Source organism: Rhinatrema bivittatum, chromosome 1 (assembly GCF_901001135.1).
Source record: "Rhinatrema bivittatum chromosome 1, aRhiBiv1.1, whole genome shotgun sequence".
Lineage (NCBI taxonomy): Eukaryota > Metazoa > Chordata > Amphibia > Gymnophiona > Rhinatrematidae > Rhinatrema > Rhinatrema bivittatum.
The window spans coordinates 145,798,720-145,825,761 of record NC_042615.1 but is presented as its reverse complement, the minus strand read 5'-3'; the positions used below and the strand labels follow the sequence as shown (position 1 = coordinate 145,825,761).

Sequence of the window (27,042 nt, the reverse complement as noted above, 5' to 3'; positions counted from 1 at the left end):
ATGCCAGAAGTCTAAGAAGTAAGATGGGAGAATTAGAATGTATAGCAGTGAATGATGACATTGACTTAATTGGCATCTCAGAGACATGGTGGAAGGAGGATAACCAATGGGACGGGGTACAAATTATATCGCAATGACAGAGAGGAACACCTGGGAGGCGGTGTGGCACTTTATGTCCGGGATGGCATAGAGTCCAACAGGATAAACATCCTGCATGAGACTAAATATACAATTGAATCTTTATGGGTAGAAATCCCTTGTGTGTCGGGGAAGACTATAATAAAAGGAGTATACTACCGTCCACCTGGTCAAGATGGTGAGACGGACAGTGAAATGCTAAGAGAAATTAGGGAAGCTAACCAAATTGGTAGTGCGGTAATAACGGGAGACTTCAATTACCCCATTATTGACTGGGTAAATGTATCATCGGGACACGCTAGAGAGATAACGTTCCTGGATGGAATAAATGATAGCTTTATGGAGCAATTGGTTCAGGAACTGATGAGAGAGGGAGCAATTTTAGATCTAATTCTCAGTGGAGCACAGGACTTGGTGAGAGAGGTAACGGTGGTGGGGCCGCTTGGCAATAGTGATCATAATATGGTCAAATTTGAATTAATGACTGGAAGAGGATCAGTATGTAAATCCACGGCTCTCATGTTAAACTTTCAAAAGGGAAACTTTGATAAAATGAGAAAAATTGTTAGAAAAAAACTGAAACGAGCAGCTACTAAAGTAAAAAATGTGCAAGAGGTGTGGTCATTGTTAAAAAATACCATTCTAGAAGCACAGTCCAGATGTATTCCACACATTAAGAAAGGTGGAAATAAGGGAAAACGATTACCGGCATGGTTAAAAGGGGAGGTGAAAGAAGCTATTTTAGCCAAAAGATCTTCATTCAAATATTGGAAGAAGGATCCAACAGAAGAAAATAGGATAATACATAAACGTTGGCATGTTAAATGTAAGACATTGATAAGACAGGCTAAGAGAGAATTTGAAAAGAAGTTGGCCATAGAGGCAAAAACAGTAAAAACGTTTTTAAATATATCCAAAGCAGAAAGCCTGTGAGGGAGTCAGTTGGACCGTTAGATGATCAAGGGATTAAAGGAGCACTTAGAGAAGATAAGGCCATGCGGAAAGATTAAATGATTTCTTTGCTTCGGTGTTTACTGAAGAGGATGTTGGGGAGGTACCCGTACTGGAGAAGGTTTTCATTGGTAATGATTCAGATGGACTGAATCAAATCACGGTGAACCTAGAAGATGTGGTAGACCTGATTGACAAACTGAAGAGTAGTAAATCACCTGGACTGGATGGTATACACCCCAGAGTTCTGAAGGAACTAAAAAATGAGATTTCAGACTTATTAGTAAAAATGTGTAACCTATCATTAAAATCAGCTATTGTACCTGAAGACTGGAGGATAGCAAATGTAACCCCAATATTTAAAAAAGGCTCCAGGGGCGATCCGAGAAACTACAGACCGGTTAGCCTGACTTCAGTGCCAGGAAAAATAGTGGAAAGTGTTCTAAACATCAAAATCACAGAACATATAGAAAGACATAGTTTAATGGAACAAAGCATGGCTTTACCCAAGGCAAGTCTTGCCTCACAAATCTGCTTCACTTTTTTGAAGGAGTTAATAAACATGTGGATAAAGGTGAACCAGTAGATGTAGTATACTTGGATTTTCAGAAGGCGTTTGACAAAGTTCCTCTTGAGAGGCTTCTAGGTAAAGTAAAAAGTCATGGGATAGGTGGTGATGTCCTTTCGTGGATTGCAAACTGGCTAAAAGACAGGAAACAGAGTAGGATTAAATGGACAATTTTCTCAGTGGAAGGGGGTGGGCAGTGGAGTGCCTCAGGAATCTGTATTGGGACCCTTACTTACAATATATTTATAAATGATCTGGAAAGAAATACGATGAGTGAGATAATCATCAAATTTGCAGATGATACAAAATTGTTCAGAGTAGTTAAATCACAAGCAGATTGTGATAAATTGCAGGAAGACCTTGTAAGACTGGAAAATTGGGCATCAAAATAGCAGATGAAATTTAATGTGGATAAGTGCAAGGTGATGCATATAGGGAAAAAAAACCCATGCTATAGTTACACAGTGTTAGGTTTCATAATACGTGCTACAACCCAAGAAAGAGATCTAGGCGTCATAGTGGATAACACATTGAAATTGTCGGTTCAGTGTGCTGTGGCAGTCAAAAAAGCAAATAGAATGTTGGGAATTATTAGAAAGGGAATGGTGAATAAAACGGAAAATGTCATAATGCCTCTGTATCGCTCCATGGTGAGACCACACCTTGAATACTGTGTACAGTTCTGGTCACCGCATCTCAAAAAAGATATAATTGCGATGGAGAAGGTACAGAGAAGGGCTACCAAAATGATAAGGGGAATGGAACAGCTCCCCTATGAGGAAACACTAAAGAGGTTAGGACTTTTCAGCTTGGAGAAGAGACGGCTGAGGGGGGATATGATAGAGGTGTTTAAAATCATGAGAGATCTAGAACGGGTAGATGTGAATCAGTTATTTACTCTTTCGGATAATAGAAAGACTAGGGGGCACTCCATGAAGTTAGCATGTGGCACATTTAAAACTAATCGGAGAAAGTTCTTTTTCACTCAACGCACAATTAAACTCTGGAATTTGTTGCCAGAGGATGTGGCTGTGTTTAAAAAAGGATTGGATAAGTTCTTGGCAAAGAAGTCCATTACCTGCTATTAATTAAGCCACTGCTATTACTTGCAACGGTAACATGCAATAAACTTAGTTTTTGGGTACTTGCCATTTTCTTATGGCCTGGATTGGCCACTGTTGGAAACAGGATGCTGGGCTTGATGGACCCTTGGTCTGACCCAGTATGGCATGTTCTTATGAACTCCTTCGCAAAGTTATGCTGCTTTTGACACAGATTGCCGTTGTTAAAATTAAGGGGGACTTGTTACAAGATTCTGTGTTTAAATTGAGGAGTTGCCTGAATAAAAATACAATTGCTACAGTTGAAATCCTGACCAGGAATTGAATTTATTCTTGCACTTGTGGATGTTGGATGTTCTTATGTTCTTACATATCCTGGCTACGTTATCCAGATAAGCAACTGGCTAATCTTCTTAGCCGGCCAGAGGCTGAATATGGATCTCCTAGTTACTAATGTCAGAGGAAACATGGAAAATGTCTTTATAGCAGTTTTGTTGTTTGTTAAAGTCTCTGAGGGGGGGATACAATGCCATAATGGATAGCCATTTTGATTTAGTACAACTGTACACAAGATAAATATGCTCATCTTAAAATAGTGCTCTAATGGTTTTCTACACAATAATATATACAACCTGTAAATCACCTCATTACAATGAAGAGGTCACTGCATAGTATTAATGGTACAGTTGTCCAAAAAAAATGGTTGCCACCTCTTCAAAAGATGTGTTTCCTACTAAGGTATATCAATTTACCAGAACTATGATTTTGTAACTTGGAAAATTCCTTATTAAGTATTTGGGTGGGGTTGCTGTTGTTGCATTTATGACTGCAACAGACTCAGACCTTGTTTTTTTAAAGTAAAATGCTAATATAGAGGCCAATGCAATAAGATGCACTCAGCAGAGAGCACAGTTTTAACTGCAGTTGTGCACACAATTTTTATGCAAAATTGTTCTGGAGACCGTATTTCAAAAGAGACAGGATGGAGGTGGTCCAGAGAAGAGCAACCAAAATGGTAGGTGGTCTCCATCAAATGCCTTATGAGGAGAGGTTGAAGAATCTGAATATATATACTCTGGAGGAGAGGAGGAGCAAGGGTGATATGATACAGACCTTCAGATACTTGAAAGGTTTTAATGATCTATGGTCAACAACAGACCTTTTCCATTGGAAACAATTTAGTAGAACTAGGGGTCATGATTTGAAACTCCAGGGAGGAAGACTTAGAACCAATGTCAGAAAATATTTCTTCACGGAGAGGGTGGTGGATGCCTTGAATGACCTTCCAGAGCTAGTGGTGAAGACTAAAACCGTGAAGGATTTCAAAGGGGCGTAGGATAAACACTGTGGATCACTAAAGGTTAGAGGATGGGACTAAATGAAAAAAAGCATGGGGATAGTGGGTCTGGGGGTAACCTGCACGGAGCGGCAGTTGCTACCCTTAACAGAATCAGGGGGGTGACCTACACAGAGCAGCAGTTGCTACCCTTACCAGAATCATGGGGGAAACCTGCACGGAGCAGCAGTTATTATTACCATGGGAATCTTGCTGGGCAGACTGGATGGAGTATTTGGCCTTTTTCTGCCGTCTTTACTATGTTACTATATGTTACTCCAGATGCAGCAAGGGGTTTTGTACACAAAAAATGTGCATGTAAATTTGTGTGTCCTATTTAGCATTTGCATGGAAATCCCATGCAAATGAAGGATTAATTATTACCCTCCAGTGCAGAGAGGTGTGTTGGCTTAACTCGTGTTTTCCTAGCAACGCAAATTTTACTCCTGGTCAGAGATGAAGTAAAGATTCTAGCACTTGTGACGGTCTATGGACAGAAGCTGAAGTTTCAACACTGGAAACTGTAAGTGGGATTTATATGAAAGCATTTTTGTGTGCACAAATCATGTTTTGTGTGCATAAATCACAGGTGAGAGACTCCCCACTCCTCTGAATTTAAAATGTGTGTTTAGCTTGTGCTGAGCACACAGTTTAACTCAAGTTTGTGTGCACATTTTCCAATCAGCACACTTTTTTTAAACTCCTGATGCATTAGCATACCAATAGCTTATTGCATCAGGAGTTTTTAAAAAATTGTAACCTGTGCTTTAAGCAACTGTGTGCTAAATTTCAGGGCACATTTTTAACCCACACATTCCTGCATTGGCCCCTAAGTAAGCATTGTCTTCGCCACAATTATCTTAGTATATATTGAATCATTTCCGTGTGAAGAATCGAGTCTGAATTCTCTGCTGAAATCAAGAAAGAGCTTCAGTGTTGGCTGCTCTAGCAGACTGAAAAAATTATAGTATTGCATTTTCATCACCTAGCTATGATCATAGTCCAGTTGTACATAACAGGCACAGTGATACAAAACAACCAGTTGTAATAAAGGTTTCCTGCTGGATCAATGACAAAAATATCTTTCTTCTTCCTAGAAAATATCAGGAAAGAAAATGAAATTTTAGAGACAAATAACAAGAAAGACTCAATTAGAACTCAAAATAAACAGAAGCATTTTAAATGTATTTTTTAAATTTAGTATTATTAATTTAAACCTAAGACCTTCATTTTGTATCCATGCTTGTTCCCCCTAAACAAGTCACTGTAATAACATACACAAAGACATTATGGGGCAATAATCAAAGTTTTTTTATGCAGGTAAACACATTTACCCACATATAAAAGCATTTTGATTATTGTGGTATATTCAATGCGGTAAAAGTATGTATGCTGTTCATAACACATGTATGTTTACTCATTAAAAAAAGGGGGCAGGAACAGGTTGGAGAAGTGAAGGTATGCACAGAGATTGCATTTTCAGTTCTCTGTGTATACTTCACAGCCCTTAATTTGTACCTGTGTCATGCACACTAGCCCTCCTTTTCAAAGCAAAACTCCATAAGGAGCTTGCCATCTCATCTAGAGATTCAAAATTTCCCTTGGAGATAATAAACAGTGTCAGTCATTCATTTAATTGAATACAAAGAAATAATTCAGATCACTTCTATATAATCCATGTCTCATGCCATAGCGTTTTTTTCCATCGATATGTAGGTTGAATTAGCCATTACATGTGGGTGATGTAACGTTGTTAACCAGTGGCAACAAATAGATTTGTCTCTGCAAGTTGTAGAGCTTTGAGATCTACTGAGCATGTGCAGGAGTTCCTGCATGAGCATTACCTTGTGAGTCTTCTTAGTCATTTTTTGTCCAAGCTGAAGCATGGATGTGTACTTCACCTCTATTTTTTTTTTTTACCTCAAAATTGAATTTTTTTGTACAAAACCTTTTTCTGCTTTGCTTCACTGCTTCTACAGCCATACACACAACACTTTTAAGTGCTACCAAAAAAAAACAAAACAAAGAGGAAACTTTCCTCTCATAGGATGTCAGGCTACAAGAAAAAGTCAATGACGGTGAGTGGATTAAAAAACTACCTGTGTGAAAAAGTCATGTTCCTCACCAACAGCCACCAGTTATGCTACTGCTGTGTGGGACTGAATCATGTCCAGAAAACATATGAAGCCTGTGGATGGATGTCTCCACCCTCACAGTACTCCAAGGCCATGTTCATGGAAGGAGTGGCATTAGGTCTTCCTCCCGCAGTGTAACATTGCCTTCTTGGGAAAGTCTTTGAGTTGGAGCTGTTCCTAAACTTCCCCATCCCCAAGGTTCACAGTCTTGGGGTTGAGTTCAGTTGCCTGAACATCATCAAGACATAAGCAGCATCATTCCCACAAACTGTCCCTATCTGTACTGAAGAAGCATTAAAGTGCATCTGCGCAAGCAGCATTGAGTCGTCCATCTTCGACACCACTGGCGCAAGCTTCTTCCAAGCATGGTGCATCAAAGGACCAATGCATCCACCTATCCTGTGCCAAAGTACAATCCATCCATGCATTTGAAGCATGGAACCTTGATACACCCGACAAATTCAAAGCACCTGAAACAGACGATGCACTTGAAGACCTCAAAGCACTTGAAGACCTTGACACAAAGCTTGGAGCATTGATGCACCCAAAATATAGTGCATCAAAGCATTCAAAACATTGTACATCGATGAATCTGAGGCCTGGTCCATTGACACACTCGATGCACAGTGCATCGATGCTCCTGATACACGACGCATTAATGCACGAAGCTCAGCTGCACTAGAGGCATGATACTTAGACACAAGGTTCGTTCATTGGTGCATGCTACCATCATGTACGATTCTCCAATGCAAGTTGTGCCAACACGCTCGATGCATCTTAATTCTTCAGGTACGACCATGTCTTCTCCATATCATGGCCCGGTGTTCCCGATGCAGGCCACAATGCATTCTATTCATATTGCGCTTCATGATGTTTCTGATCCTATTCGACCCTGCAGCCTAGAAGGAGCTCAAATTCTTATACATCTCCCAAAGATTCTGCATCACCTTTCTGGTACAAAAATATACTAGCCATCCAAAATCTGCAGGAGAAGGAGTACTCTTACCTGCTCCATTGTTATAAAAGCTCTGTGTTAGAGCTGGGAGTTAGCAATCTGTTGTGAAAGCTCCGTGAGGAGTAGCAATCTGTAATAAATCTGCTGTTAGTTAGACTGCGGAATAAGCAATCTGTTATATCTGTTAAGAAAGCTGGGCGTAGATGGGAGAAGCAATCTGAATGAATGACTCCTAAGAAGGAGGTGTCAGCTATCTTGTAGAGACTCAGATTCGGTTATATTCCGCTAAGCTGGTAGTTAGCAAACTGTTATGAATCTGAGATAGTAGTGGTGAATCCCTGGGCCGGTGGCAGATGACCACGCCCCTGGGAGGATGTCCCAAAAGGGACCACTGGCTAGGCTTGAGTATGGAGACAGACACACATTAGTTCTTTTATTAAACAGGTTTTGGAAACCACCAGAGGTGGTAGTAGTGAGCTGATATGCCCAGCAGAGCTGTAGTCCCTCAAACCCACAAAAAACATGCAGTTTAAGCCCAGACTTAATGTGGTAATGAACTCCAAGGCTCTTCATGCAGGGAAAGATGGGCAATGTAACATTATTAAAATACTTCTCTGGAGAATTGACAACACAGATATATTTAGTTCAGTTACTGACTGAGGAGCTCATGCGACAACATCTGCATGGGAACTCCCACACATACTTAGCAGATCTCAAAGCTTTACAGCTTGGAGAAACAAGTCAGCTTGGTGCTGCTGGATGATGTCACTCATATGTAATGACTAATTCATCCAGCTATCTACAGAAAATACCATTTACGCTAAGCAAACATGCTTTCTGATCTTTACAGTTTGAGAAATTCTTTCCTTCTCCACAGATATTGTTTTATATTGATTTCTCTCTTTAAAATGGATAGCTAACCTTCTCATTATATTCAATTATTAAGTTACCAGTCCAGAAAGAAGAATGCTTTTGCTATGTCACTTAGGGGCTTGACCCATGAGTGCAGTAACAAGGAGCAAATTCAAAAGATGAAATGTTATAGCTAATAGATTACTGTAAGCAATAGAGACCAAAATGCTTGTTTTGCCAATGTTGTAATTTGGCCCACCTCTAGTATTTAATATATAGTATTTTATTTGCATGTAAATTTCAATATAGTAATAGGAACAGAATAAACAAATGTAAAAATAAAACAGATTCTTAAATATGAAAGAGTAAAACATATAACTAGCTAGAATGATAATGTATGGTAAATGATTATGCAAACAAAGTTTCTAAAATAAGGTAACATAAATTATATCAGACTGATGTTCATATAAAATCAAATTATTAACACAGAAGATATTGAAAATTTCTGAAGCATACAGAGACCAACTCATTTGTAATGTAGGGGGTCAGAATACTTTGTAACATGGTCTAGTGAGAAGGTATCTGTCAGTATATTCCTGTATTTTAGTGAATCATGTATATTCATTCAAGATGAACCCACTGGATACATCGTGCTGGGGAACAGGGCAGCACTATGGAAGTACTGTGAAATGATTACTCTTATTAGTAAAAGAGTTATTTCTTTATTGAAGAGTTGGTATACAGCAACGTGTTAAGAAAAGATGACGGAAGAGAGACCTACCCAATTTGTACAAATTATATCACGTAGTGCTATAGCTGACTCCTTCCAACTATTTAGGATGCTTATAGACATGATGTGAATTCAATTCAATAATACATCTAAAGGAATCTTACTACGACTAGACTAATGTGTAACTGATCTGATCTAATCCCATACAAGAGACACTTACTCCTCTTTCTTATTTTTATCTTTATCATCATCTTTTTTCTTTTCTTTCCCTTTGTTTTTCTCCTTGTTCTTATCTGGGTCCTCTTTGTCCACCTTCTCCTTCTCCTTTTTCTTGTCCTTTTTATAGTCAGACTTGCTGAAAAATGGATTAATGTTAGGATTCTGGTCCTGGAAAGCTGTAGAACAGAAATGTGCCAAGAAAGTGGCTAGCCTAAAATTGAATGGATTTTCATTCCTTACCCCCGTTTCTCTTTTTTCTTTTTCTTTTTCTGTTCTCTAAGAAAGAAAGGGTACTTTTGTGACATTATACATACACAATTTCTAATCTGAGCTATTAATTGATTTAATAGCATTAACATGAAAAATGACTTAATTCTATGTTAAGCCATTGATGGTGCATGTTAAACTTCTTATAGAGCTATTTTAAGTCACACTATAAAATATTACACATTTCACTACTCTACAGAATATGTTAAATGTATCCCTCTTTGTACTAATTGAAGCATATAGTGTACTTACTCATCTTTATTATTGCTGTTGTTAACATTGTGAATTGCCAAGGCACCAGGTAGATACTGGTCCCTATGAAACACCAAAACAGAGTCAATATATGTCTGTTTGTAATGGAAAATAGACTCCCTGAAAGGAACTTTGAATAGAGGTATGCTCTAAACTAAAGTCTTACCATACACCTCCACAGTTATTAATATTTTTCCTAGAATGTTTCTTTTCTATTCAATATATAAGTGTTCTTAAAACCAGTCCTCAGGGCCATATTTATCAGTTTGGTTTTCAGAATATCCCTAATGAATATGCATAAGACATATTTACATTGGCACCAAGAGACAGGCTGTTTGCATATGTGTCTCAAGCTCATTCATTAGGAATATCCTGAAAATCAAGGAGGGTCCCAAGAATTGGTTGGAAAACCACTGATACATAATTTGTTTTCTTGAGACAGGAAACCACTGTTAGGCCACATGTCTTTTTTCCATTGTAATCTAGGTAACGTAAGTAGAGGATAAGGCACTTTGTCAAGTCATGCAGCAGAAGATACAAAAATGGGAATCAAACAAGGTGTCTCTAATGTCAAAGATTCATATTCTAATCACTAATTTGCACCGATAGTTCTATTGCTTTAGAGTGAATGCGTTAACCAACTCTTGTGTCTCTTCACTATAAATGTTTTTTAAACAAAACATGATGAATATAGACAATATTATGCTGTGTAATGTGTATCATATGACATAAAGAGAAATATGAAAATGAATGAAAAGGACATACATAGAAAAAGAAGGGGAGCTGTAGGTTTCAGGTGAATAGTACAGTAATATGTCTACAAACTCACATCTCATCATCTGATATGTCATTATTGGGATTTGATTTATTTTTATTACTGCTCCGTGGACCTTGAATTCTTTCCAAAAAAGAATCTTGAGATAGAGAACCATCATCTAATGTCTTCTTCTCCCGGTCTTTTAATGCAACCAGAAAGTGACCTAGCCTACAATTGGTAAAAGAGAATAGTTAAATCTATGTTGTTGCTGGTTGTTTTTTTTTTTTGCACAAAGAAAGAAATTATTTTCAACTAATTTACATTAATTCATAGTTGCCTTGGGTATCAGATAAGAAACTCCAAATTGCATGGCAAAGGGTTTTCATGCATATTACTGTACTACATTGCAAAGTACAAATCTGGGTCTTTGGCTTTCATCGGCCGGGTAGCACATCGAATTCCTTTAACATATACCCTGGATTATGTTACTGTAACCAGAAAATTCATTAAAAGCATAGAATTGTTTTTCATGTCTTTTACTTTTAACATAAACAATTATACACAAAATCTGCATAACACTGTACTAAATGCAACAAACAGAAATTCAAGAATATCAGGGTTGAGGCCCTACAGAAAGTAAAACATTGTCATTTATAAATATAATACATCAGAGAATTTCAAAATCTTACTGCGCATTTCTTTTTGTATTTCTGCTCCTGTGCTTCTCCTCGATCCATATTTCTGTTTCCTCATGTGTTTTTAGTCAAACAGCTTTCTGCTATCCTAGTTGTTATTTACTGTCTGGGCGACTTCTTTCATCTGTCTGCTTTTGCTCATTTTAGGTAGGTAGTTAAGGCTTAAGGAAGGGATCCCCAGTCCACCCAGCTTGTAGGAGCCCACGCCATGCCTTCACTGTCTCCTCAGACTGCAAGTAGTGGAGGGTTTCATTTTAATTTCTTTCTTCTTTCTCTAAATACAAGTTACATTTAATTTTATTTCTAATGTGTTTTCGGTTTCTTTACGAACTGTTTTCATGTTGTGACTTGTGTGCAGAAAAAAATGTGAAGTCTAAACTGCCACCGAAGATCTTTCGTGTGTAATGTGAAGGAGGAGAAGGAGTGGTGGAGGCAAAAAAAGGGAAATGGAATTCAGGAAAGGATGGGATAAGCACATTTCTACTGGTGAAGAAGTGAAGGGAAAGACAAGAGATCAACTGGAATGTGGCCTGCACCAGGAAGTAGGTTGGGGAGAGAAAATGTGCCTTATGGTCCTTAACTGCCATCATGTTCTCTATTTCTATATTTCTAAGAGGGATGTGAGTGATACATGCATTTGATAGCTTGTCGGTTAGAGAAATAACTGTATCTAGCAGTGCTAATAGGTAGTATGGGTATCTTAAGCAGTTGTGCATTGTCTCAAGACTGTGTCTTTTGATATCCATAAACGTTTGGGGAGCCTATGAATGTCTGCTGTCTGTCTGAGAAGATGAGGGATGGATATTTGTAAAAGGATTTTTCATGCATGCTGAACGTGTATAGCGTGCAAGTGTAAGTACATGAGGTGTGATTAAAGGAGTCAAGAGAGAGGGAGTTAAGTTGTGAAAGCAAAGAAAAATAGTCTTCTATTAGGATAAGAGAGATGATGTGACTGTTATATAAAATTTTAAGATTGTTAAGGTAAATCCAGCCAGGGAAAAGTAGCTCTGGCCCTTCAAAAGTTGTTTTTTTTTGGGGGGGTTGCCTGAGAAACATTAGACACTTAAAAATTGGTGAAGGTTGCGAAAACCTTTGAAGGGAATTTTCAGATACCTTTAAAGAAGAGGACTTGCTGCTGCTAGATTTCTTATTTTCCCCAAAATTTAAGAAAGTTTTCAAAATTTCAGAATCACTCTCATAGGGGCCAATGTAATAAGACCCGTGGCAAAACAGGTGCTCGCTATGAGCGCGGGCCGCGGGATGTAAAAATTATAAATTATGCAGCTGATTTGCTCGCAGAAATCCACACACATATGGAAAAATCTGCGTACCTAAGCGTGGTAAGGGTCTATGTAATAAGTGGCCACAACCACGCTCAAAACCCACGCTAATAATCCGCGCATAAAAGTGAGCAAGCAAACGGGTCTCCCTATTAAGTGAAAGTTTGACCCCAGAAAGTATTTTTAATATTTCAAATAACTTTGCTGCAGAAAACATGGCAAATCCTGCCGCTCTTCTGGCTGTGTATCTGTCCGCTCAGGGAAACGCCTACCTCGGACACCATGAAAAGCGTTTTGCTAAGCTGGCCACTCTGAAGCCGAGATAAGCGCTTAGCTAGGCACTTATCAGGCCACTAGTGCTCTGTTTGTGGCAGAAAAATCTATGACAGGGCTCCCAGAAAGGCGCCCAGCTTACCTTGCCATTTGGGCACTGAGCTAGGAGCTCAGTTGCTCGCAAATCTGCATGATTGGGCGCTCAGAAAGGCACCTAGCTAATCACAATTCTGGCCGCAAACACTTCTCCTTCTTCAGCAAAAATATTAGTCACTGCAATTTGGGCCAGATTTTCAAAGGGGTACGCATGTACCCCCCGAAAACCTGGCCCAAACACCCCCTGCGCGCGCCGAGTGTTGCGGTCTCCACCGCTTCCCCTCTTTCTGCTGTGCTTAGTGCTCACCTCCGATGGGGGGAACGCCGCTCCCGCGGCTCCGCTGGGCCTTCGGGGCGTCCGCCATTGCTGGGTCATCTCGCTGCTGCCACGCGTGCACGCAAGGACGCGCATTATGGACGCACGGTCGCCGGAAGTCTGGCCCCGCCTGGGTTAACTACGCCACGCCCCAAGCCTGATTTAACCGGTGTTCGTCTGCCTTCTCATTGCCTTGCAATGAGGGTCGCTACTGTTGGTAGTTCTTAGTCGCGCTTCTGCTGTTCTGCATTCCGGTTGACCTCAGCTTGTTCGTGACTCCGCTTCTGCCTGCCGCCCGCCATTGACCTCAGCTTGTTCCTGACTCCGCTTCTGCCTGCCGCCCGCCATTGACCTCAGCTTGTTCCCGACTCCGCTTCTGCCTGCCGCCCGCCATTGAGCTCAGCTTGTGCCCGACTCCGCTTCTGCTTGCCGCCAGCCTCCGACCTTTGCCTACTCCTGAGACTGCTTCTACTGGCTGCCAGCCTGACTTGGGCTCGTCTCCCTTCCTACGCACCACCCGTTCCTGCTCTATTGCACGCTACTGACTCCAGTCCTGCCTTCAGCTGGTCGTAGGCCACGATACGCTACAGACTCTGTTCCTGTTTCCTGTCTGCTCTGCTCCGCGGCATACTACAGATCCCGGGCCTGCTCACTGACTGCTTTTGTTCAGCAGGCTAGAGACTCTATCTGACCGCCCCGCTCTCGCTGGGCCTTCCTGCTCCCTGTTACTGGACTCTGTGGATTACCCTTGCCCAGGCCTCTTCCTATTAAGACTGTTACTGAACTCCTAAGTCCCAAGGTTCTAGGACCCTACGGGCTCCTCCTGGTTCCCGAGTGAAGACCTGTGCCTGTGGCTCCGCCTCCCGACCTGCCCTATCATTGGGGTAGTTCGGCTCAAGGGTTCACTCCTGGTCTGCAGCTTCCCAGGCTGCAACACCGAGCCTATGTTGCATAGGCTTCCGGCGCGCGCAAAGCCCCGGGATGCGAGTAAGTCCCGGGGCTTTCCTGGGGGGGGTGCGTTTCGGGCGGCGTGTCGTGATCCGCGCGTCATCGGGGGGCGTGTCGAGGGGGCATGATGTGTTCAGCGCGTCATCCGGGGGCGTGGCCGCGGCCTCCGGACCAGAACATGGAGCGCGGCAGCCGGCCTGGCGCGTGCAAAGTTATGCCTGCTTCAAGCAGGCGTAACTTTCGTGATAGAGGTAGGGGGGTTTAGATAGGACCGGGGGGGGGTGGGTTAGGTAGGGGAAGGTGGGGGGAGGGCGGAGGGAACGAAGGCAGGCTGCGTTGCTCGGCGCGTGCAGGCTGCCGATTTTGGGCAGCCTTGCTCGCGCTGACCCCGGATTTTAATGGATACGTGCAGCTACGCGCATATCTATTGAAATCTTGCGTACTCTTGTTCGCGCCTGGTGCGCAAACAAAAGTACACGTGTGCGCAGATTTATAAAATCTGCCCCTTTATGTTTATGAACATGAATAACTGTGTGCTAATGAAAAAATGGCAATTTATTTTCATCGATCATAATTCTCACCGCATGGCAGCTGTAATGGCGGGTCTTTTATTAGCGGGAAAAACAGTGCTGTTCCCTTGGCTGTATTGGCTCCCAAGTCGGCGCTGACACTTAATTCATGCCCTGACTGTGGCGGTAAAAAACCCGCATTAAAAACCCCACACTAGCATTAGCATGGTTCCTTGCATTGCCTATGATCAGCTAATCGCCTCCTTTGCATGCCGTTAGCACACATTAGTGCAGGAAAAACCGTAGGTCTGAAGGCGCGTTTATACGCGCTTCTTTCCCACGCACAAAACCCTTATTACATCCCCATATAAGGCTTTGTGCAGGAAAACGCATGCACAAACGCGCACGAACCCGCAGCAGCCTCAGCGCACCTTATTACGTTGGCCCCATAGGGAATAACAGCAGCTGTACAGCTGGAAGAAGTTGAACATTTATGGTGCTTTCTCTATTTGTATGTCCCAAATACCTTTTTCAAACCCATTCTGAATCTATTTCTTTTGCTTTGGATGAATATCTACTTTCAAAAGCTTCTTTTTCATCACTTTTCTGATATTCACTTTCCAGAGGTCAGATTTGTTTTGTATGAAGCCCACTATTTGTATAGTATCTACGATATGGGGTAGATTTTCAAACCCCGGCGCGTGTAAATCCTGGGGTTTACGCTCGCTGGGCCACTTTTCAAACAGCCTGACCACATGTGTAAACTCTGGGGGGCGGGGCTAGAGGCGCCCAGCACAGTGGCCATTTGCTGCTGTGCCAGGGGATCGCGCGTGCAATTTGCTCCTCTTCCGAGGCAGGAGCAAGAGGTAAAATATAAAAATTTGGGCTAGTTAGGATAGGGATAGGGGGAGGGGAAGGGGAAGGGAGGTTAGGCTAAGGGGTTGGGAAGTTCCCTCCCAATCCACTCCTTAATTGGACCGAACTGGGAGGGAACTGGGGAAGGCCCCAATGCATCGCTGCGCATATTTGCTAAACTCTACCTCCCCTTGTGCGCGCCAACCATGTTATAAAATTGCGCATCCATGTGTGTGCACATGCGTACGTTTTGAAAATCTACACTTATATGTTTATATCTACCTATACACATAACATAATGCATAGACAATATGTGCATGATTCACCTCTGTATTGTTCCTTTCCCCACTTCTGAGTTTTTCCTAGAGGGATAAATACTGCAGTTTTCAGCACTGTCCACTCGATGTAGTACAGAACAACTCTCTTCCACTTCCTCCTCTAGAGACCTAAGAAATATTTTTAAAAAATGAGTCTTCCATCAACGAAGAGGTATTCATTTCATTTAATAAAATTTATTAATCGCTTCACACTAATGGCCAAAGCGATGTACAATAAAACATACATAAAATATAATAATACAAAAAAAAACAAAAAACTAAAATAAACAAACCATATACATAAATACATCCTCTAATCAAGAGACATGCGACAACTTCTGGCATTAAAATCATAGATTAAGATGAAAATATAATCAGTTGGTCAATGATACCGGAAAACCTGCTGCAAAATAAAAGCCTTAAGTGCAGTTCTAAATGATTTACTGCAGAGATTTAGCCTTAATTTGACAGGCAGAGAGTTCCACAGAGAAGGAGCTGCCACAGAAAAAGCCAACTCTTATAGATGACAAGCAAGCAGATCTACTAGACGGCTTGTCAACCAACCCCCGCTCGGATGAGCGCAGTTGACAAGACCAATGGTACATTTTCAATAATGTGTTAGCCCAAGGACATGTATCTGAATGTAAAATCATATGTAAAAGTGTTGTTATTATTTATAGAGTAATTTATCTAGTCCTGGCATACAGAATATTTCCTATGTAACTGCCTTGGACATGTAATAGAATATGCAATTCTCTGGAATAACTAGGCTAAGGCAGTGATTCCTGTTTTCTTTGATGCCTGGCTGGTTTATTTATGTTTTGCTTTGAAAAAGTTAGTTTTTATTATAACATGGCATATTTAGCTCTAGTTGGATATGAGGGTGACAGTGCCCCATAAATGTTCTTATGTACTTCCATCTTTGCCAATAAAATGTTTTTGTGTTTTGTTTTGTTTTTTTAAATAAATGGTTGTGGGTCAGTGAAGCTGCAGCCTATTTGTTGCGCTGACAATGGAACGGAGCACAACTGGGAGCTCTCTAGCGTGGGACGAGGAGAGTGTGTGCCCTTGCACTAAGATCGGTCCAAGTCTGGGAGTCAGGAGCTTCGAACCCTCCACTGACCTGCACGCCCATGAGACCACCAACGCAATGGTGGTCTCTTAGTGGTCCTCCGACTACTCCAGGGCCTTTCGGACCTGCCACAGGGTGCAGCAGAGGCGGCAGGACTCTCGCTGGAACTGCTCTCGTGTCCAATGAAAGGAGTGGAGGTAATGTCGCATCTGCAGATACGCAAAAAAGTGTTTCGACGGTATATGGTTTGTGAAAGCCATGGAGGCGAACTCTGTGACCACGACGATATGTGGTTTGTGAGAGCCATGGAGGCAAACTCTGTGACCACTGGGCTGTCTTCTTCATAGAGATGGAAAATAAATGGCAGACCATTACGGGCCCAAGCTTGAAATATGGCACTACTATTGAGTCCAGGTGAAAAGTCTTTATTTCCCACTAGTGGCAGCAATAAGAAGTAGGAGCCCACCATGTTGCATTGTCGTCGCAGCCACCGCCAAGCCCACCAGCAAGGTCAAAGGAACAATTTTGGGGTGTCCACGGTCCGAATTTTCTGTGTACTGGCTTGCAGAAAATATAAAGGAGACCATGGAGCAGACATTAGTAAGCAAGCCCCGCTGACAATAAGAGTAAGAATCTAAAAGCCATTCTCCCACAAAACGCATCTGGCAGGCAACATTATATCTCTGGAAGTCTGGGATGCCAAGTCCTCCCCCTTCCTTAGAGCATATCAGGACCTGGTACTTAATACCAGCCCATATAAAACTTTGGAAAATGGATTGTAGCCGCCATAAATCGGCAGTAGATAGCCAAACAGGGAGCATATGCAGCTTATATAAAAGCTTAGGAACAATCCATTTTTAATAGGGCACATCGCCCAGAGAATGTCAGGGGTAGAGGGCACCAGGCCAGCAGCTGGGCTCCGATATTCGTGATTGTTTCCCATATATTCATATCATAAAGGGCGGTGAGATCTCTAGGAATCCATACCCCCAAATATTTTAGTTTCCCAGAAGCCCATAGAACGGGGAAAGCTCCAGGCCAAGTTGTCTGCAGTTGCGGGTTTAAGGGTAACGCCTTGGACAGTGAAATTGATCCGTAAGTCCGCTATCTATTGAAATTGTGAGAAAATCGAAACTATGATGGGGATGCTCACCTGGGGGCGACCCACAAACAAAAGAATATCATCAGCAAACATCGCCACTTTCAACACATGATTACCGATGCTCAGGCCCCGGAACTCTTTGTCACTTTGATGGCAGCTAAAGGCTCGATCGCTAAGACAAATAATAGGGGAGAGAGAGGGCATCCCTGACGCACCCCACAGTGCAGGGAAAAGAGCGAGGACAAAGCACCATTGATTAGCAGTTGAGCACTAGGGTTGGCATAAAGCACCTGTAACCAATGCATAATTTCTCCTTCAAACCCATAGCACTGGAGCACCCAAAACAAATAATCTCAAAACAGGGAATCAAACACTTTTTCTGCATCTAGACTTAGGATCAGCACCTCAGCCTGGGGATGATAGCTAAGGGCCGCTATCAGTCGACTTACTTTTTGTACCCCTTGCCGTCCTTTAACAAAGCCCATCTGGTCAGAGTGTATTAGCTTGGGAAGGATAGCATTGAGATGGGCAGCCAAGACAGATGCTAAATTTTAATATCAACATTAATAAGCAAGATCGGCCGATAAGAATCCATATCATAGGGATCCATTCCCAGTTTCAGGATTAGGACAATCATAGATTGTTATGAACTGCTCTGCCCACAGGCTCCCCCATGAGCAGGCTCACTCACCCTTGCTGTTCTTCTCCCGACACGGCAGGACGCCGCCGTCGGGCCTCACGCGCAGCCAGAGCCACGGACTGCAAACACTCCCTCGCAGCCCTGAGGCCGTCTCGGATCTCCACCTTCCCCGCGGTCAGAGCCACAGCCTTTCTGCTTCTCCCGTGGGGCTGGGACCGTCCCTGACGCTACCTCCATCTTCGCGGCGCTAGGCCGCAAGCCCCAGTGCCATCCGGCGGCTGGAGCCGCCCCTGGGGCTCCCCGAAGCGGCTGGAGCCGCTGCCGACGTCAAGGCCTGCTTCTTAGGCCCTGCCTGCGTCTGACGCACAGACGTTGTGCAGGCCGCTGTCCTCGGTCCTGCACAGCCCTGCTTCCTGCTTCTTAGGCGCCGGCCCTGCGCCTCTCTCCCTGATTTAAAGGGCTAGGCACAGGAAGTGTGCTGGCCCCACCTTCAATGGGACTTCCTGCTTTAGCCCTATAAAGGGCTGCTTCGTCAGTCTGTTCCTTGCCTTGCATCAGCGTGACTACCCTCTGGAGGCTCCCGCCTGCCAGAGTCTTGTAAGGTCTTCTGTTCTTCGTGGAGCTCCTCGTCTCGTCTGCCTTCTTCCACATCTTCATGTCTTGGTGTTCCGCCTGAAGTCCCCGGTCCATGTTGTGATGTCTCGTCATGATCGTCTACCTCCTGATGTGTCTGCCTTCCAGGATGTTCTTCCCTGTGTCTTCATTTGGTGCTCCTGAGCCTTCTGTTCCTGCAGAGCCGTGGTTCCCGGATGGTGTATGCCCAAGATTGGTGCGGTCTGCAGGTGGGATTGGTCCCTGCACTCAGGAACCTCCGTTTCCGCCAGCCTTAGAGGGAGCTTCGGGTGACACCGGCTTCGTCATGGGAGTCCCTCTTTGCCTGGACTTTTCCTGCGCTGTCCCTTTCTCCTCGTGGTCCGTGACCAGCCTGCAAGGGCTGTGTAGGGCGCGCAGTGGGACAGGGTGGTCCGTGATTCAATACCGCGGGTGGCCTGAGTAGGGCGCCCTGAGAGACAGTGCAATTGTCCTTCCACCCAGCTGTTGTTAAGTACCAAATGTGTTCGTCAGTGATGCCGTCGCATCAACCCAGTTTCTTCGTCAAGGATGCCGTCGCATCAACTAAGTGTTTTGGCAGCGATGCCGTCGCATCGACCATAGTCCTATTTTCGTGTCAAGGACTCTGTCTGCCCTCAACCTCAGGCCAGGCCTGCTGCTCCAATGCCAATCAAGCTGCAGGTCCGAAAGGGCTCGGAATGGTCGGAGGACCGTTCAACTTCCAACATCCTTGGATGTTGGTCTTGGGAGCTTGCAGGCCTGGCAGAGGGTCAGCCCATTAGCCATACAGAGCCCACCGTCAACCCTCAGCTTGGCCCTGAAGGTCTGGGCCCGGGCTGAGGCCCAAGGGCACACTAAACACCCCAATGTAACAGAATGCAAGGCCTTTCGAGGCCCATTTCACAACATAGATCGATTGTCTGCCTCTGGTATATGTTTGTGAGTAAGAATATTATTGTATTGACGGGTTAAAGTCGATAGCAGAGGAAACTTTAATATCTTATAAAAGTCATTGCTTAAACCTTCTTGTCCGGCCGCTTTTCCAATCTTCAACTTTTGTATAACTGCATAGATTTCGCTATCTCTAATGGGGGTATTAAGCAGCTCCAGTCTCTCCCGAGTCATCTTTGGCCAGGGGAAGTCTCGAAAAAAAAAACCTCAGAGTCTTCAGCGTTCCTGGGTTTTACACTGTATAGAGATTGGTAATAGTCCAAAAAACTAGAGGTAATATCTTCTATGGCAGTTTTACAGCCACCGTCTTCACCTCGGACTCCAGCAATAATTGATTTTGGGATCCTAGCTCGGACCAGATTGGCCAATAATTTACTCGATTGTTTTACAACAAAACAAGAGAACCTTACTGTTCTTGCTCACTGATTTATCATACCATATACAACATCATGTCAATTAAATAGTTTTATTTCCAATTTTCTACAAATGCAATATTTTCACTTGTTTACACTTATTTAAATACACCATTCACACCTCATTCACACATCACACATAACAACCCGCTAAAAAGCTATTAATATATACTAAAACCCCACTCTTATTTTATACCCACAAGTATGCTAGACTGAATCTCAGCCCTTAAAGAGCCATCGGGCCGATCCCCCTTTTTTTTATATATATACATTATAACAAATGGTATCTGCTAATTTTCACAATAATTATTTGTTCTTCTTTTGTTACTCATTCTTTTTTAACAAACATCCTTGTTTCAAAAAATCAGACGTGGAAAATATAACATGATGTTTCACAAATACAGTTCTTTTCAATTCCCGATGGTAGAAAACGCAAAACTGTTGTTTCAGGAGTGACGCCATGGCATTTCGGCGGCGTCCCGCCTGCATCAGGAGCTCTTCACGTATCTATTAACACATTCAAATCCACCATGTCAGTTTTTGTATCAGGTCCTTTTATGCGGAAATCACTTTATCTGGACTCCCATTCAATATATTTAAAGACAGTCCAAGCTGTTCATTGGATGTTTTACTTCCACTGCCTTTCCTCATAGGGGAGCTGTTCCATCCCCTTTATCATTTTGGTTGCCCTTCTCTGTACCTTCTCCATCGCAACTATATCTTTTTTGAGATGTGGCGACCAGAATTATACACAATATTCAAGGTGTGGTCTCACCATGGAGCGATATAGAGGCATTATGACATTTTTCCTTTTATTAACCATTCCCTTCCTAATAATTCCTAACATTCTGTTTGCTTTTTTGACTGCTGCAACACACTGAGCCGACGATTTTAAAGTATTATCCACTATGATGCCTAGATCTTTTTCCTGGGTGGTAGCTCCTAATATAGAACCTAACATCGTGTAACTACAGCAAGGGTTATTTTTCCCTATATGCAACACCTTGCACTTGTCCACATTAAATTTCATCTGCCATTTGGATGCCCAATCTTCCAGTCTTGCAAGGTCTTCCTGTAATGTATCACAGTCTGCTTGTGATTTAGCTACTCCGAATAATTTTGTATCATCCGCAAATTTGATAACCTCACTCGTCATATTCCTTTCCAGATCATTTATATATATATATTGAAAAGCACCGGTCAAGTACAGATCCCTGAGGCACTCCACTGTTTACCCTTTTCCACTGAGAAAATTGACCATTTAATCCTACTCCCTTTTTCCTGTCTTTTAACCAGTTTGTAATCCACGAAAGGACATCGCCTCCTATCCCATGACTTTTTAGTTTTCGTAGAAGCCTCTCATGAGGGACTTTGTCAAACACCTTCTGAAAATCCAAATACACTATATCTACCAGTTCACCTTTATCCACATGTTTATTAACCCCTTCAAAAAAATGGAGCAGATTTATTAGGCAAGACTTCCCTTGGGTAAATAGAAACATAGAAATGACGGCAGAAGAAGACCAAACGGCCCATCCAGTCTGCCCAGCAAGCTTCGCACTTTTTTTTTTCTCATACTTATCTGTTTCTCTTGGCTCTTAGTAACCTTTTGGTTCTATTTCCCTTCCACCCCCACCATTAATGTAGAGAGCAGTGTTGGAACTGCATCTAAGTGAAATATCTAGCTTAATTAGTTAGGGGTAGTAAGCGCCGCAATAAGCAAGCTATACCCATGCTTATTTGTTTACCCAGACTATGTAATTCAGTCCTTGTTGGTTGTTGTCTGTATATAGATCCACTTTTCTTCATTCCCCCTGCCGTTGAAGCAGAGAGCTATGCTGGATATGCGTGAAGTATCGGTCTTTCTCCCCTGCCGTTGAAGCAGAGAGCTATGCTGGATATGCGTGAAGAATCAGTGTTGACTATGTTCCATTAAATCATGTCTTTCTATATGTTCTACGATTTTGATCTTGAGAATAGTTCCACTGTTTTTCCGGCACTGAAGTTAGGCTCACTGGTCTATAGTTACCCGGATCGCCCCTGGAGCCATTTTTAAATATTGGGGTTACATTGGCCACCCTCTAGTCTTCAGGTACAATGGATGATTTTAATGATAGGTTACAAATTTTAACTAATAGATCAGAAATTTCATTTTTTAGTTCCTTCAGTACCCTAGGATGCATACCATCTGGTCCATTTCTCCGAACCATGCACTGCTGAGTGACTGTCGGCTTTCCCCCTTGTTCTAGTTTAAAAGCTGCTCTATCTCCTTTTTGAAAGTTAGTGCCAGCAGCTTGGTTCCACTCTGGTTAAGGTGGAGCCCATCCTTTCGGAAAAGTCTCCCCTTTCCTCAAAAGTTTCCCCAGTTCCTTACAAAGCTGAATCCCTCTTCCCTGCACCATCATCTCATCTACGCATTGAAACTCTGGAGCTCTGCCTGCCTCTGGGGACCTGCACATGGATCAGGAAGCATTTCAGAGAATGCCACCCTGGAGGATCTGGATTTTAGCTTCCTACCTAAAATCCTAAATTTGGCTTCCAGAACCTCTCTCCCACATTTTCCTTTGTCGTTGGTGCCCACATGTACCACGACAGCCGGCTCCTCCCCAGCACTTACTATAATCCTATCTAGGTGACGCGTGAGGTCTGCCACCTTCGCACCAGGCAGGCAAGTTACCTGGCGGTCCTCACGTCCACCAGCCACCCTGCTATCTACATTTCTAATAATCGAATCACCAACTATGATGGCCGGCCGAACCCTTCCCTCCTGGGCAGTAGCCCTGGGAGACTTGTCCTCAGTGCGAGAGGACAATACATCACCTGGACAGCAGGTCCTTGCTACAGGATCACTTCCTGCTACACCAGGGTAATGTTCTCCTACTGGGAGACCTTTCTGATCCAAGGCAGCACTGGGGCTGCCAGAATGGATTTGGGACTTGGCTACTTTGTCCCTGAAGGTCTCGTCAATGTACCTCTCTGTCTCCCTCAGCTCCTCCAAGTCTGCTACTCTAGCCTCCAGAGATCAGACTCGTTCCCTGAGAGCCAGGAGTCTTTAATCGAGTGCACACATACAATCTCTCACCGGCAGGTAAAAAATCATACATGTGACATTCAATGCAAAAGACTGGAAAGCCCCACTCTTGCTGCTGGACTGCTGCCTTCATCTTAGTTTTATTGAGTTTCTAGTTAAGTTTAGGATACTAAGGGAGTTGGAATGAGAGTAGTTTAAATTTGCAGGTGAATTTACTAATTAATCAGCTAGTGTCCTACAAGGGGATGATTAAACTTTCAATAAGGGCTGGTACAATAGTATGATTTAGATAAGACCCTGATTGATTTTTAATGAGAAAGTGTCTTGTGCCTAAAAATCAAGGGTTGAGTGGGTGGGAAAGATAGACACTAGAATTAACTATCTCTGGCTTGCTTATTACCTCAGACACACAAACTCTAAAGAATATATCCCTTAATTTCACCTTTCACCAAACTTTTATAAGCCCAAAAATTTCTGAAAGCTATACTTACCAATCCTCTTTAACCACCGTTAAATTAATCTTCACTCAGTTAATGGAAGGGTTTGAGATTCGCGTGCCTTAAGGCTCGCGCTTCCAGTCCTCCTCTACTGCAAAGGGGGCGGGGCCTCTGGAAGCTGGGGCTATGGACGTCAATCCCTGGGTCGCTTGCGGTGACTTCTGGACTCCTCTCCCAGGGGATGCTGTGAGCAGTATGCAGATGAGCCTTCCGATCTTCCTCTACTGCAAAGGGGGCGGGGCCTCTGGAAGCTGGGGCTATGGACGTCAATCCCTGGATCGCTTGTGGTGACTTCTGGACTCCTCTCCCGGGGGATGCTGGAAGCAGTATGCAGATGAGCCTTCCAGTCCTCCTCTACTGCCTACTGTTTGTTTGTTTATTTATTTATTTAAAATCTTTTCTATACTGTCACTAAGTTATATACCATCGCAACAGATTACATGTAGGCACATATTTACTGTAGGCACATATTTACTGTTGTTAAGATTCTGCCTGCTATGCTGCTCCATCCTTTCTTTGGAACTCTTGCAATGATGCTTCCCCACCAGCAAAGGCCCTCAGCATGCACCATCACTAATCTTGTCAAGTTCCTTCTCACTGCCCTTGCCATGCCCAAGCCTCAGCCCTATGTAATCCTGCCTTGCCAGAAGCTCCTTTTCTTCTCATGGTGTCACTTCTGGCTCCATGACCTGACCCTTGTTTTTGCCTTTCCTTGTGAACTACAGGCTTTCTAGCCTTGTCTTGTGGCTTTTGGGCCTTCTAGTCTCTTGGCCCTCAGGCCTGTCTTGCCCTGTTCTCTGTCTTGAAGCCTCTATCCTATTCTCTCTTGTATCCTATCTTGGGGCCTTCAGGCCTATTCTGTCTGTTCCGAGTCTTGATGCCTTCGGACTTCTGTGTTCTTTGTTCTGTGTTTCCCTTGTCTGCCTTGTCTAAGTCCTGCCCTATTCTGCCTTGTTGATCTTGTCCTGTCTGTTCCAATCTCCAGTCCTGCCTGTACCAGAGTCCTGTCCTTTCCTTGTCTTATCCTTTTCTTGTCTAGTTCCAGGTTCTGCTTAGAATTCAGCCTTGCCTTGTCCTGCCAGCCAAGTCTGCCTGGTCCAGCCTGCCTAGCTTTGTTTGCCCGGTCCAGCCTGCCAAACTTTATTTGCCTGGTCCAGCCTCCCAAGCTTGCTCCATCTTATCTGCCTTGTCAAGTGTGCCCAGCCTTGTCTGCCTTGTCTAGCCTGCCAAGCCTGCCCAACCTTGCCTGCTTTGTCTAAGCCTTGTCTCCAGCTTGCCTTGTCCAAGCCTCGACTCCAACCTGCTTTGTCCAAACTTTACCTATGTGGACTTACAACTATGATGTACTGCCGCCGCAGAGACCTGCTGGCCTCCATAACCCAAGGGCTCAACCTGCGGGGGAGGGGGATGGCTATGTGGAAGACCGGCCCTTATCTTGTCCCGAATCCTGCCCTGCAAACGTGTGCCCTTCCCAGGTTGGTTTCCCGGACTCTGGGGCCCATAACACTGTTACCCACATACAAGTTGGCAATTTTCAAATAGTCCTTTTACCTGAGTATATAGCCATTTACCCTGGTAAATGGCTTTTGAAAGTTTTCCTCTTAATGGACGCATTGTAGAGAGGGAGGCCAGAGTGCCATGGTGTCACCCTTTTAAAGCGGCACCAGCACACAGTCTTAAATTAAGCAGAAGTAGGTTCAGCTTAGATATTTGGCTCCTTCAAAATTTGGCACCCTAGGGAGTTGTTTGTGTTGTTTATTGCTAAATCCAGGCCTGTTTTCTATAGCTACTGGCAGCAGAAGAAAGTCAGCAAGGCTCTGATCTGATTCTGAGCCTTGCAAAAAACAATCAGCAAAAATTTATTGGCCCTTATTAAAGTGTAATCCACTTTGACATACGCTATTTTGGAAATTACGTCTGAAATACAAATGTTCAAATGTGTGCTCAGTAATTTGAATAGTGCAGATCTCATTGGAGACAGGCTACTCCAGTAGTTCCCATATGTGTTTTATTGATTCTGTAGCCAGTTGAGTTTTCAGAATATCTACAATGAATATGCATCAGATAATTGTACGTATACTGTATCTCTACTATAAAGAAGTATATATCATCATGTATAATTGTGGATATCCTGAAGATTCTACTGGCTATGGTGTCAATAGGACAGGTTTGGAAACTGAACTAAATCCTTCGTAGGACTAAACATGCTTTTTATTAGCCCTGAATTAAGCAAAACTAAGGAATCTACTAAAGCATATTAACATTTGGCAGGTAAAGTAAAATTATAAAAAAAACAATAGATAGATATGACAGAATGGACAAAGAACCCATGGAAAGAAGATAATTACCTTCTCTACTATTTTGTTATGTTAATAATAGTACGTGTCAGACAGTGGGCTCTGTTTTTGACAGCAAACAAAACAAATCTTTGAGCAATTAGTCAAGTTAAACTCCTATCTTGCTCATACTTATTTTTGTGACGTGTATAATTTCCAATATCAAAAAGCAAACACACTCATAAAATTGCATACCTAGCAAATCCAACTGTGCAAATGTTTAATGGTGTTGTTTAACTCTGCTTATTCCATTAGCATTGGGTTCTGCTCCACTTTAAAAACAGAGACAAATACTCACCTGCATCCACCATGCTCCATCCTTTCTATTTCATCTTCCACATTCTGTATTCTAACTTTAGGAACAGTTACATGTGTGAGATGGGTATTAATCACTTGGGCCATTTTGATGAGCTCGCTATCTGGTGAGAGAGATAAAAAGCAATGTTAAACACCTTCTCACTGCAGTATTATTTATTTTGCAAACTTAATTATGGTTGACAAATAAAAACAAATAATCAAATTTAGTATACAGAACTTGACTATATCCATTGGAATTTCCCCTAAACAATAATTAGAACAATGTACCCTGAACTGCACAAACAAAATTAAAAATAAATAAATATTGGACCCTAGATTCTTATTTTGTGCAGACTAAAGTTTTTGTTTTAGAAGTGCCATGCTGGGTCAGCCTAATGATCCATCGAGCCCAGCATTCTGTCTCCAACAGTGGCCAGTTCGGGGCATTGGAGGTTCCTGGAAAATCCTAATGGGAAGATGCAGTCCATGTTGCTTGCTCCAAGAAATAAGAAATGGCATTCTCCAAGTCTACCTGGCTAATAATAGACCTGTCCTCCAAGAACCTGTCTTGACCAGATCCT

General features: G+C 42.9%; 1 protein-coding gene across 1 annotated transcript in view; it reads right to left on the bottom strand.

Moving 5' to 3' along the window:
* Window positions 1-26,582, bottom strand: part of CNGA1 (cyclic nucleotide gated channel subunit alpha 1) — a 51,416-nt gene extending 24,834 nt beyond the window's left edge. Inside the window, exons 1-7 of the mRNA XM_029584169.1 lie at window positions 26,463-26,582; window positions 15,520-15,639; window positions 10,294-10,449; window positions 9,465-9,527; window positions 9,186-9,221; window positions 8,947-9,081; window positions 5,040-5,147 (exon numbers count right to left, since the gene is read on the bottom strand). Of these exons, the coding sequence (XP_029440029.1) occupies window positions 5,040-5,147; window positions 8,947-9,081; window positions 9,186-9,221; window positions 9,465-9,527; window positions 10,294-10,449; window positions 15,520-15,639; window positions 26,463-26,566 (722 nt within the window). The 5' untranslated portion in view covers window positions 26,567-26,582. The remainder of the gene's footprint in view (window positions 1-5,039; window positions 5,148-8,946; window positions 9,082-9,185; window positions 9,222-9,464; window positions 9,528-10,293; window positions 10,450-15,519; window positions 15,640-26,462) is intronic.
* Between the last annotated feature and the right edge of the window lie 460 nt (window positions 26,583-27,042).